Below are 13,359 nucleotides of genomic sequence, written 5' to 3'. Positions count from 1 at the left end.
CAGTGCTCCATGACAATACTGTCTATTGTAATACTATAAGTACCTTAAATACTTTTCTTCAGTCATACTGTATTTTCTTCCACAGACATAACAGGAAAAATGAAAATAATTGTTGTCTTTAATCTGAATATAAAAGATTAGGAAAATAAATGTGTGCTAAGCAACTTAAAAACATCTTTTTGGAATGGAGGACTTTCTTTATGAGGCTAGAAGGCTTTGACAGATCAGCAAAATGGAAGCATCTGCTCGAGAAAGAATCAATCCAGCAAATGCAAAATGGACAAAAAGCCAGCTTACACTGGGGGAGACCCCGACACAATCGCCTAACTAGCTTTTCATCTGCTCCCTGTTTCTTTCTCTAATTACCACGTCCGGCTTATTGTCCTCTTGATGACTGTAATTAATCAAGTTGTGCTCCCTAATCTCTGAATCTCATCATCCTTACAGTACACCAGGGCTGGCCACACCGGATGGTGGGCTGATGTAAGCTCTTTTGGGGAGTGCAAATGTGTGAGTGTCTGCAACTTTGATTGCAGCAGCAAATTGCACGGTCTGCTGTGTGTTTATTTTTCCTCCTCCGCACACAGGTAGCATCTTCTCCTCTGTGAAGCAGTCGCTGTGTGCAGACAGGAATTCAGGTGTTGTGTGTGTGAGGCCTCGTTGACCCTTGTTTACACACATTAAACAGAGAGACTCCTACTGTCACACTCATGTCCTCCCTTGAGATTCAGATGGCTTACCAGCTCCTTAATCTGTCCTCTGAGTGACATCATCACCCTGTCCCAGCAGCACACACTCCGCACACTCCACACAGGACAGCAGACAAGAGGTAGAGGGAGAGAGAGGGAGGAGGGAAAGCAAGAGGCGGTGGCCACTAGTGGATGAGGAAAAGGTGAATTAGCTCAGCAGTAAAGTTTACTAGACTCAGTGAGAGCGCACAGGATCACGCCGACACACGCTGTCGGATCCATGGCAGCTGGCACAGCGGAGCGGGACGCACACATGGAGGAGCTGGTGGACCACGGTGTTGGGATGGAGGAGATGGCCCACAGCCTGCTGAGGAGGCCTTCTATGAAGGAGAGCTACCACAGTGACTCTCTTCTGGCACCGGACACCGACTTCATGACAGGTAGATTCAACTAAATTATAGAGCTAAAAAAGGCTCAATTCACCAAAAATACTACAACCTCTTTGCTTTTCATGCATTCATTGTTTTTTCCCCCACTCTCCAATTTCTATCTCTACTGTAATCTACTGGAGTCAATGTGACAAAAACAAAATAAGATCCTTCAGTGTGATTTATAATGAAGTGTCTACTTGCAATCAGGAACAGAGCTTAGGGGAGTCCTATAGGCGAGAAGACAATTCAAAGAATACGTCAAAAAACATGCAAATGTTTCTAAAGAAGACAACAGGTGTGCCTGCTGGAACATTAAATGACCTCCTTTTCTCTGTGGAAAGCAATTAAAACCCTCTAATGACAACTTTTGACCATATTTTGCACTTGGTTGAAAATCATTTCTCCCATGCATTACTTTATTGATTGCCTGTTGTCTCAGCTGAGAAGATTTTGGGAGATGCGCTGTCCCCTCAGGGATATTTGTATCAGTGGACTAATGTATGAAGGATAGCTTGTGTACACGTGGCCTGTGTGTGTCAGGGCTGATATGAGCAGACAGATGCCGTTCCTTCATTCAGGAAACACCATCTGTGAGCCGAGATTAAAACACTCGACTAGCTCTCTGTGCTGCCTTTCATTTTCTAAAAGGTAAAATAGCTGCATGGATTTTGAGAGTGCTGTCTTGGCAGTGTGTGTGTGAGAAACACAGCTGTAATGCATGTGTTTGTATATGTGTTAACATTTGCATAAACATGCATCCAGGGAACCTGTCTGTTCTTTGTACAGCCAAGTTACCGCAGAGACCGAGCTTTGGGGTTGCTAATTCCCTTTTACAGCACTGGGATTATGTGCTATTCTAATCCCAATCCCATATGGGGTGTGTGGAGGTGGCACGAGGATGATGTCATGGCCAGGACAAGAAGAGAAACACAAGATCATCACAGGCCTACACAGAATCACAACTCTCCAGATTACTGCTGGCTGCAAGCTTCAATGATTACACTGAGAGTCTGCTCACAGCAGATCATGGCTGTGAGGGCTGAGGACGATAACATGAGCTCAGCCTGGTCGTTCCTTCTGCTGAGCTCATGTACTATACTTCCACTATACTTCAGTGTTTTTATGGCTCTTTGAGCTGAATTAGTTACAAATGCTTTTTGTGTTTAATGAAACCATTTACAGCTAAGTATTTTATACATTTTACTTTTTGTAAAAATGTATAAAATATATTTATTTTTTATTTTTTGTTGTATTTATTTGCTATTTATGTATTACTTTTAGCCATTTAAAGCCTTTATTCTAGTCGACACTTATACTAAACTGGCCAATGGTACCTTTATTTGTTATTTATTTATTTTATTTGTCTCCATTATTATTATTATTTATATCTATTAGGTCTCTCGAGCCAGCAATTGTCTGTTTATTTCTTTATTCATAACTTTTAGTCGATATTGTACAGTAAATTTTAAACAAATCACATTAGTTCAAATGTTTATCTTTTGTTACATTTAAAGTTTTAATAAACAGTGCTGCTACTTTTCATTTAGCTTTTAGGTATTTAGCATTGTTTAGTTTAAGTGTACTATTAAATTATTTATCTCTAGCTGCTTATCTGCTTTTTTTCATTTTTTTAACATTTATTACACGTGTTATTAAACATGTATTGTTTTAAATTACTTTTAACAGGTCAGTTGTGAGCTATGATGTTGTGTAATGTTATTTGCTGAAAGGCTCCACCCACCCCTTGTCAACCAGACAATTACTTTCCAGGCTACACGTAGTCCTGGTTTGTGATTGTGTTTTTGTAAATATACACAAATGGTCCCAGATTACACAACTGATCCATGCAAAAAAAAAAACTACTGAAAAAAAAAAAGATTTTAGCTTGTTTTAAATTTTCAACAGGCCACATTCAGGTTTATTTCTGCGGTTTTCTCTCAGTCAGTTCCTTTCTCATACAGTGACATGAGGCTTATGTGTGGGGGGCGGGGTCAAAGAAGCTCAATCTGTGGGATTAACATTGTACTCTGCACACACACGTGCACAGACAATTTAGGCTGAATTGGACGACTGCTTAGTTTTTAAGCATTATCAACCCCACCCCCACCTTTACACACACACACCCTAAGCTTAAAGCCATGTCATACACATCACTGCATCACAGAGCGTACCAGACGACCACCAGGGAAACGTGACAGGATCAAAACAGCAGCTCCGTCATCATCATCATCATCATCATCATACTGTATTACTGTCTGGATGCTGTGAACAGAGGCGGACAACACAACAGGAAGACTCATCTGGGGTTGTGTGTCTGTGTGTGTGTGACACAAGTGGAGCAAAAGAGATGAGATCTTAGAGGACACCAGCCAGAGGATCAAAATCAGATGGAAGGAGAACCATCCAATCTGACTGGAGCCAGAGAAGGAAAGAGGAATGAAAGGATATGCTTGAAAGAGGAGAGGAAGAGGAGGAAGACGTCTGGAGTGGTGGAGGAAGGCCCAGCTAGGCTGCAGAGACACCCCAACTACTCCTCAGCATCCAGTGGCTTCTATGGTACTCACCTCTAAACTGCGACTGATTGCAAGGGGGGAAGAAAAGAAGTGAAGAGGATTTCCTGTGTGTTGGTGGCAGGAGTGTTGTGATGTGTTTGTTTATTCACTGCTGTGAGATGACAATGGGGGTGATCTGCAGTGTCCAGCTGTGTTGTGACCTCATTAGCTTGTGTTTAGTATACAAGCACCAACAGTGCACATACGTATGTTTTCTTATCGTCTTCCTCTCCCTCTGAGAGCTGGTGGGTGACGCAACACCGGCTGAAGCATCAGTTAATCGGGTCTTCATGTCCTCTTTTCTCGTGCAATATTTGAAGCTAGTAATCTGATGAAAGGATTTTAATGTAACTCAAGATAATCTAACCTTCTACACTTTCAGACTGTGTAAACTGTTTTTCTTCCCCTCAACAGATGATCGCAGCTCAGCAGCCAGCGGCCTGGACGTGGCTGACCGCCTGACCTATCTCGAACAGAGGATGCAGATGCAGGAGGATGAAATCCAGCTGTTGAAGATGGCTCTGGCCGACGTCCTCAAGAGACTCAACATTTCTGAGGAGCATCAGGCAGCTGCTGCAAGCAGGAGACCATCGGGCGCCAAAGGTGAGTCAAGATCAGCACATGAACATTTGTCCACATAAAGCTGTTCACATGCTGAGCTGGTGTGCACACTCAGCTGGGCTTTGTGGCATCACACTGGCTGCTGTTGTTCACTTCAGCTACTTATCTCTCTAGATCTCTATAGATTTAAATCTCTACAGTCATGGGATTAAAATGTGAGTGTGTTGTTGGATGTGTGTAATATTTCTTTCTTTCTTTGTGTGGTATATTAGAAAACATAAACTTCAGTAATATACTGAAACATTGCTCTATTACTGGCATCCTGATGCCATAAATTACTGTAAATATTACATTAGGCTTTTGTTGTGTCGACAGATTTGACCATTTCCTGTGGTTATTTTATTAGAAATCTATAAAAATCTATAAAAATCATTCATTATTCATTCATTGTTCATTTATTTGTGTTTCTACACTTAGTCTCTAGTTTTAGTTTAAAGGTTTTAAAATATGTATGTATATTTACTCATGTATTTATATTTATTTAAAAGATATGAGTACTTATTCAACCTCTCAGGGCTTTTGATTTATTTAAAAAAATGTCTAGCTTAATTATTTTGATATCAATAAACAGAACATATTCCAGTACAGCTGTGTTTGTGCAGAGAAGCACCAGATCATTACTGTAAAAACTCCTCCTCCCACAGCCAGGCCCGTGTCTCTGGCTCTGCCCTCCAGACCGCCCATGATGACCTCCAGCACTGCTTCTCTGAAGAAGAGCACCACGCTGCCCTCTAGCTCCACAGCCAGGAACTACAGCCCAACACCATCCCGAAGGTAACACACACACACTGCTGCTGCTGCTCAGTCTGCAGGAAGCTGAGGAGCTGATCATGTTCTATGTTTGACTAGCTAATGTGAATTTTATGCTCTTTACAGTATTGTAAATGGTGAAGATAAAAACTGTTCCACACTTTTAAAAAAAAAAATGTCAGCAGCATTCCTCTCATGTCTGAAATTCCTGTGATGAAACGCACTCTGGTCACACTCAGCTACTGCGTACAGTGTGACAATGAAGAATGAAACATCTCACAATAAAGCCTCAGTCTTACACTTCCTCATTATCTAATGTGCAAACGCAATCAGCAGACACCCTCCATTATCTAAGAAGAAACCCTGCACATGGACGCACAGTGATTATTTCAGCACTCACCTTTTATTCAAAGCAATAAAGCAGCGCAGCATTTTCTGCAGATCTCTTCCTCTCAATTACCTTTCAAATGATAGTGCCATTAGACAGCGTTAGTCAGAGAGCGTGATAGGGTCTCTTTATGGTACTTTAATGTGCTGCTGCTATATCTGGGCTGTGATGATATAATTGCATAGAGAGAGGTAAATCTCCATTCACTTGAAGCTGCTCACTCTTTATTAGGATGAAGTAAGAAGGAGAATTACCATCACAGTCATCACTGCTAATTAATCTCATCATTTATCCATCATTGCTTTTTATCTTCATGCTTCCGGTTGTTTCTTGTTTATCTTTAAAAAACATCCATGATGTGTTTTTGTTTTTTTGGATCTTTCCAGTGGTGTAAAAAGTCCACCAGGAAGTGTGAAGGACAGTCCGTGTAAGGCCACTAAAACTCGACCCACATCTGCAGCCACAACCTGTAAGAAACCTCAGGACAGGTAAGAAGCTGCTGTGTTATAGTGGTAAAAAGCTCAACTCTCTATCATTGTATTAATGTCATTATTGTCTCCTCTGGTGAAAAGAAATAATGTGATGTACTGCTAAACTCTCTCTGAGAGAAGAAGTGAGGCTCTTGTCAACAAATTTCAGATCTGGTTGTTAGGCTGTAATAGGTCCCACTTGTTGTCATGTTTGCTTCTTCTGTGAAGCATTTTAACATGGAGGTGTATGAAATTCAACTTCGAGCAGGTCTCTGTTAGCTGTGTGTTTGCAGTTCCACTTATAAATTGAATTATTAACATTATTTCCAGCCTCAAGCTTCCTGTTTATGTGAAAACACCTCAAACCACAGAGAAACGGAATCTCAAAGACACAGCACAGAGGACGCAGCTGTGTAGTCAACCTGAAACTGTTCTCTCTGTGTGACACCTTTTTGTTCTGCAGCAATCTTTTTCAGATTGACTGTTTCTGTTTCTGTCTGTTTATTTTTTTTTTCATTCTTTTTTTTTCAGCAGCAAGCCCAAGGAGGCGCCAGTCAGTGTAGGTAAGAGATCACTTTGTTTTTCAGACTCCAGCCGGCAGCACTCACATCACGAATGTGACACAGCTGCTGAGCAAATGATGGAAAGATTTAAGAAAGTGACACACAAACACACACTGGTGATGTTTTGTACATGTAAATGAATGTGTCTGTTGCCGTGTTGCAGGGGTGAGACGTGTGACACACTGCAAAGGTAGGCTTCATCCCTCACAGTAATGCTGGACATTCTGTTATGAGAAGTTGAGAGAGCTGCGTGTGAGTCGTTATTTTGTGTTTATTCTTCATTTTCACATCTCACCATGACATGTACGTGTTGCTCCTCCCATCACCCCCTGCACCCCCGTCATTTTTGTCTTTTCTCCACTTCCTCTCCAAATATCCACTCTCTACCCTTCATCCCGTCCCACTTCTGCCTGTTCTCTCGCCCCCCTCCACTCATTTCACCACTTCACTTAGTGACTATGCAGATCTATCTGAGCCCCCTCGCAAGAAAGACTGGGTCTTCTGAGGCTGCCAAGTCGGCGTCCGCGGTGCCTGCCAACGTTGCCGCACCTAACCACCCCCAGGTGAAGACTAGCAGCAAGCAGGAGATGAGAAAAACAACCCCATCCTTCACCTTAAACCTTCAGAAAAACACAACCAGCCAGAGCACACAGCAGGACACATCCAGCTACAAAAGTCCGCTTAAGTCGCCCAGCCAGTACTTCCAGATTTGTTACTGAGCCAGGAGTGCAGGCAGAGAGTGCAGGGTTGACAAAGCCAGACAGGTTTTACAAGAAAACTGCAGATATTTTTTTTTTTACATTTTCTCCCTCTTATTGAGTGTAATAAATCCAAACAAATGTCTTGATGTAAGACTTCACATAAATGCTAACATAGACCTTCACTTCAAGTGTGAGTAATCCAGGAAGTTTTATGGGATCATTATTTATGTTTAAGGGTAGTCTGAAAGTTTTAGCTCTAGCACCGTAGTTGTAGCTCCATTTGTCACACACAGATACGAACATACTGTTTGCCTGAATGTTCACTGTTAATGTTCTGGACTCTGTGTGAGAAGTGTGTGAGCATCCAGTGTGTGACGCACAAGAGAATCTGTGTTTGATGTCTCCACATCTGTTTTAAACTTTAGAATTCCTGTGTAGACAAAATAAACGATGTTCCTAAAAATTCCTTCAAATTCTGAAGAAGCAATAAAAAAAACAAATGTGAGCACAAATGGGATGCCTGTCTAATGTGTGTGTGTGTGTGTGTGTGTGTAGTACCTGATATTCAAGCAGAGAATCATCTGCATTTTCCTGGCATGGTTAAATTCAATCAGCCACATGGAGAGCAGGAAAAGCAGCTACCTTAATGTGAAGATGAAGCACTACTGTGATGAGCAACAACAATGAAGAAATGTCCACTGAACACACCGATGATGTGCTGTGACCTTTCCAGATAGATAAATACATTAAAGTGAATATTTAAGGAGGATACCAGAGCTGCACCCGGGCCAACTGCTTCAACCTCCTGCCGTGAAGAGTTAACTTTTAAAGACTGTAATGAAGGGCCTCTTCATTACTGTTATCAGTGTTTGTTAGCAGTTATTCCTCTTTGGTTCACCTTTAACCCTTGTAGGGAGTATGGTTTTTGTTTGTGGCAGTGGGATGAGTGATAAAATAAAATCACAGCACACAGCAACATAGAGTACTTGTTTATTGTTGTTTAGTGTTTGCTGGTGGGATTTGGGTGGAAGCATTATCTGCAAAACACAAAGAAATAGATTGTTAAATTAGCAGTACAATGATTGGATTGTGTGTTTTAATGATTGTTTAAGTGCTAATGTGTGAGCTCTTACCTTTTGTTGTGGCCAGGGGTGACGGTCAAAAGAGTCCCTCTTGGAACAGGCAGCTATTTATAGTTCCGGGCCAGTCCATTGAGGAAATAGGTGCAGGGGGATTGTAGTGTTTGATTGAGGGACAATTACAGTGATGAGTTTTAAACTAGCTTTTAAACTAATAAAAATAATTCCATTTATGTATTGTAAATATATATTGCTTTGTGTTTGGGGTAAGGTGTATGGTGGGGTGAAGGTAAAATGGAAGGAGAATGAGATCACCCATCTGGGAATGGGAGAGGACTCCAGGTGTGGTGTCAACTATTTAAGGCGGCCATTTTGTATTCATGAGGGTTTCTTTGTGTGCTGTTGGGACCACATGCTGCCTGTGGGTCCCAGCATGTGGGTCAATTGATTGATGTTGTACCGTACATGCCGAAATAAATATCTTATTAGACTTAACTTCCACCAATGTCTCAAGCCTTCTACTTGGAAAGTCAAGCCGCTACACGGTCATCCTAACAAGTGGTGTCAGAAGCTGGGGCCTACATAATCAGGAGGAAAATGACAAGAGGTGGAAAAAAGAATGACCAACAAGAAGAACAAAGTGAGGGCAAAGGTGCACCCACTGAGCAGGGGGCCATGGCGTCGGCCACCCAAGGTGAAAAGTTGGACGAGCTGGCAGGCATGGTTAAATCTCTTGTTCGGTCTCAAGCAGCGCGAGACCAACAGATGGAGAAGGACTTTTCCCGCCAAGAACAAAGATGGAAGAGTATGCAGCAGCAGTTCCATCAGATGCAAATGGAGTTGCGTGAAATGAAAGAAGACTACACACGTGAGGGAATGGTGGATGAAGATGGTGAAACGGAGGAACCAGGCGAGGGGCCAAGCCAGATGAACATCAGACCTGAGAGAGAAACAACGGCTCGCAGAGAACCAAAGCTGCTTCCGCTTTCTCCTGAGGACGATATTGAACATTTTTTAACAACATTTGAAAGAATGGCCCAAGTTTGTCGGTGGCCAAGAGATGAGTGGGCTGTTCGTTTGGTCCCTCTGCTGACAGGTAAAGCACGTAGTGCTTATGTACTCATGGACATGGCAGATTCTGAAGATTATGAAAGAGTGAAAGCAGCAATATTGGCAAAATATGAAATTACAGCAGAGACTTACCGCCGAAGATTTCGTTCCCTGGAAATTCTTCAAGGAGAGACCCCTCGGGAGCTGTATGTTCGCCTAAAGGACTTGTTCTCTAAGTGGGTCAAGCCAGAGAAATCTACAGTGAAAGAGCTGTCAGAGAAGATGATTCTGGAACAGTTCCTCAGGATGATGCATCCCGAGTTGGAGGTTTGGATCCGGGAACATGACCCTCACACTGCAGAGAAAGCAGCTGAGCTGGCTGAAGTTTTCACTGCTGCCAGAAGAGGAACTAGACACACCACCTTTGGTCGAGACAACAGCTTTGCCCAGAAGAGTAAGTCCAATGGGGGTGATCGGGGCTATGGTCAGACACAGGCTAGGGTTTTTTCTGGTGGGAGGCAGTTTACATCAAGTAGTAACAATAAGCCAATGGCTGCTAAAAGTACTCCTTTTAAAGCCTCCAAGCAGGAGTTAAGATGTTACCTGTGTAATGGTGTAGGTCATACTCAGTATGTTTGTCCTCTTACAAACCAAACTAAGCCGTCCCTCTTTTGTTCAGTCCCAAGGCCGGCTACACTGCCAGCAGTCAAAAAGATAGCTCACACCACACCAGTTCTTGTGAATGGTCAGCAAGAAATGGCTCTTTTAGACTCAGGGGGGTTTCAAACAATGGTACTGTCCACACTAGTGCCAAGGAATAAGTGGAGTGATGAGAAGACCAAGATAGGTTGTGTACATGGGGATGAGCATTTGTATCCGACAGCTGATGTCTATTTGACGGCAGGGGGGCAGACTTTCCTTTTGCCAGTAGCTTTAGCTCCAAAACTGCCATATGCGGTCATTTTGGGTAATGATGTTCCCATTCTTTTGGATTTGTTGCAGCAGATAGACAATGATAAACCTATCCAGCTAAGGTTAGGGACTAGTGAGAAACTAGGAAGCTTGGAATATGAGGGCATGGGATCTGCTTGTGCAGCTGGTCCGGTAATGTTACACACAAACACAGCTACAGCTAACCCATGTGTTATGGTAACCACTAGGGCGCAGGCTTCTGAAGATTTGTTTAGGGAGCTGCCATTTTGTGGGGAGGAGATAGAGACACGGAAACTTCGGGTCCCCAAGTCAAAAGCACAGAGAAGAAGAGAAAAATGGAGCGGCACATATGAAAAGGGTATAGAGGACATTTCTAAGCCAAGTCAACCACTAGATGTAGATCTTCCAGCAGATGTTGGTACATTGCAGAAGCAAGACCCTACTTTACAGCCGTGGTTTCAGAAAGTCACTGAAGTTGAGGGGGTTAAACAGGGCAACCCAGGCTGTTTAGAAGATGCCACCTATAGTGTAAAAGGGGGTATTCTCTACCAGTGTAAAGGCAATGTTGAGGCCTTAGTGTTGCCACAGCAGTTCAGACAGAGAGTAATGGAGTTAGGACATTCAATTCCATGGGCAGGACACATGGCATTTCACAAAACCTTATGTAGAATTGCCAGTCGTTTTGTCTGGCCAGGAATGTATAGTCAGCTTTTTCAGTTTTGTAGGTCATGTGAAAAATGCCAACTTACCTCCAGTAGAAAAGTTGTACGTGCCCAGTTACAGCCATTGCCGATTATTGAAACACCATTTGAAAGAATAGGCATGGATATAGTTGGACCGCTAGAGAGGAGTTCCTCTGGCAACAAATACATCTTGGTCATTTGTGACTATGCAACTCGCTATCCTGAAGCCTTTCCCCTTAAGACAGTAAAAGCTAGGAATGTGGCAAATTGTCTGGTACAACTGTTCTCTAGGGTAGGCATTCCCAAGGAGGTTCTGACAGACTGTGGCACAAACTTTACATCCAAGTTGTTACAGCAGGTGTATCAGTTACTAGGAGTGAAGGGTATTAAGACCACCCCTTATCACCCCCAAACGGACGGGCTTGTTGAGAGATATAATCAGACTCTGAAAAACATGCTTCGCAAGTTTGTTTCCAGCACAGGAGGTGACTGGGACCAGTGGCTGCCGTACCTGCTCTTCGCCTACCGGGAAGTGCCACAGGCTTCAACAGGATTCTCACCGTTTGAACTGTTATATGGACGACAGGTGAGAGGACCACTAGATCTGCTAAGAGACTACTGGGAGAGTCCGGCATCAACCAGAGAAAATGTTGTGTCATATGTGGTCAAGATGAGAGAGAGATTGGAGGGAATGTCAGCATTGGCTCAGGAGACTATGAAGGTGGCCCAGCAGAACCAGAAGAAGTGGTATGATCAAAAAGCAAGAGAAAGGGGGTTTGAACCAGGTCAAAAGGTACTGTTGCTGCTCCCTACCTCTGACAGCAAGTTGCTGACAAAATGGCATGGACCTTATGAGATCACTCGACGGGTCAGTAAGGTCACTTATGAACTGTATATGCCAGAGAGAGTCAAGAAACGTCAAATATTTCATGTGAATTTGTTGAAGGAATTCCTGGTTCAACAGGAACCAGTGCACCCTCACCTGTTTATTTGTTCAGTTCAGGATGAGGAGGTGGACGAGAAGTTCTTTCCTGTGAGCAGAGGGGAGGCCAGCCCTTTGGATCTGTCTCATTTGTCAGTTTCTCAGCAGGAGGATGTGCGCCCTCTTCTGGACCGAGAACTTTTTAAAGAGACACCAGGTTTTACCAACCTGGTCCAGCACACAATCAGGCTCAAGCAGGAGGCTCCAGCCCGGCAGAAGAGCTACAGGATTCCTGAGCGGTTGGTCACTGTGTTGCAGGAAGAAACCAAACTAATGTTGGAGCTTGGCATAATTGAGGCATCTAGCAGTGAATGGTGTAGTCCTGTTGTTCTGGTGCCTAAAAAGGATGGCTCATTGAGATTTTGTATTGACTTTCGGTACTTGAATTCTGTTTCTCAAGTTGATCCATATCCCATGCCCAGAATCGACGACCTGGTGGAGAGAGTTGGAAGAGCCAAGTACATCACCACCCTGGACCTGAGTAAAGGTTACTGGCAGGTGGCACTGGCCCCTGAAGCTCAGAGGTTGACAGCTTTTAAGACTCCATTTGGTATGTACCAGTTTAAAGTCATGCCTTTTGGCCTCCAGGGAGCGCCAGCTACATTTCAGAGACTGATGAACCTGGTCCTGAGGGATGTGTCTGAATTTTCGGCTGCCTATCTGGATGATGTGGTCATTTTCAGCCAGTCCTGGGAAGAACATATGTCACATCTGCATCAAGTCCTGCAATGTATTCGAGTTGCAGGGCTGACCATCAATCCTCAGAAATGTGCAATTGCCAAGAAAGAGGTTGAATATTTGGGCTATGTCATTGGTTTTGGCAGGATTAAACCTCAAGTAGGGAAGGTGGAGGCCATCCAGAATTTCCCAGCCCCTACCACCAAGAAGAAGGTGAAGAGTTTTCTGGGCTTGGTGGGTTGGTACAGGAAATTTATACCTCATTTTGCAGAGCATTCAGTTGTGTTTACCAATCTCACCAGGGCCTCAGCACCCAACAAAGTGCAGTGGAATGAGGAGTGTGAGAGAGCTTTTCAGGATCTCAAAGGCTGCATTTGCACAGATTCAGTGCTGCAGTGCCCTGACTTTGATAAACCTTTTACTCTTCAAACAGATGCATCAGGAGTGGGTCTTGGAGGAGTGTTGTTGCAGGAATGTGATGGAGAAATGAAACCAGTTGTGTTCCTGAGTCGTAAACTTCTGGACAGAGAGACCAGGTATTCAACTGTGGAGAAGGAGTGTCTGGCGATGAAGTGGGCCATCGATGCCCTTAGATATTACCTTCTCGGACGTCACTTTTACCTGGAGACTGATCATCGGGCTCTTCAGTGGTTGCATCGGATGAAGGATGCCAACATGCGTATTGCTGGATGGTATCTGGCTCTGCAGCCATATAACTTCACAGTCCGGTACAGAGCAGGGAACACGAACACTGTGGCTGACTGCCTGTCTCGAATTCATGAGATGTAA

General features: G+C 43.5%; 2 protein-coding genes across 2 annotated transcripts; both read left to right on the top strand.

The window, feature by feature from the left end:
* The first annotated feature begins 969 nt into the window (after positions 1-969).
* On the top strand, positions 970-7,183 carry LOC114429001 (echinoderm microtubule-associated protein-like 1). The gene is made up of 7 exons (XM_028397830.1): positions 970-1,129; positions 4,087-4,275; positions 4,938-5,067; positions 5,818-5,919; positions 6,436-6,464; positions 6,628-6,654; positions 6,918-7,183. The coding sequence occupies exons 1-7, from the start codon at positions 970-972 to the stop codon at positions 7,181-7,183; spliced, it is 903 nt and encodes a 300-aa protein (XP_028253631.1).
* Positions 7,184-8,731: 1,548 nt separating this feature from the next.
* On the top strand, positions 8,732-13,359 carry LOC114429061 (uncharacterized). The gene is made up of 3 exons (XM_028397909.1): positions 8,732-10,830; positions 11,152-11,703; positions 11,914-13,359. The coding sequence occupies exons 1-3, from the start codon at positions 8,842-8,844 to the stop codon at positions 13,357-13,359; spliced, it is 3,987 nt and encodes a 1,328-aa protein (XP_028253710.1). The 5' UTR covers positions 8,732-8,841.

This window comes from Parambassis ranga, chromosome 24, assembly GCF_900634625.1.
Source record: "Parambassis ranga chromosome 24, fParRan2.1, whole genome shotgun sequence".
Classification (NCBI taxonomy): Eukaryota; Metazoa; Chordata; class Actinopteri; family Ambassidae; genus Parambassis; species Parambassis ranga.
This window is presented reverse-complemented; position numbering and strand designations above follow the sequence as displayed.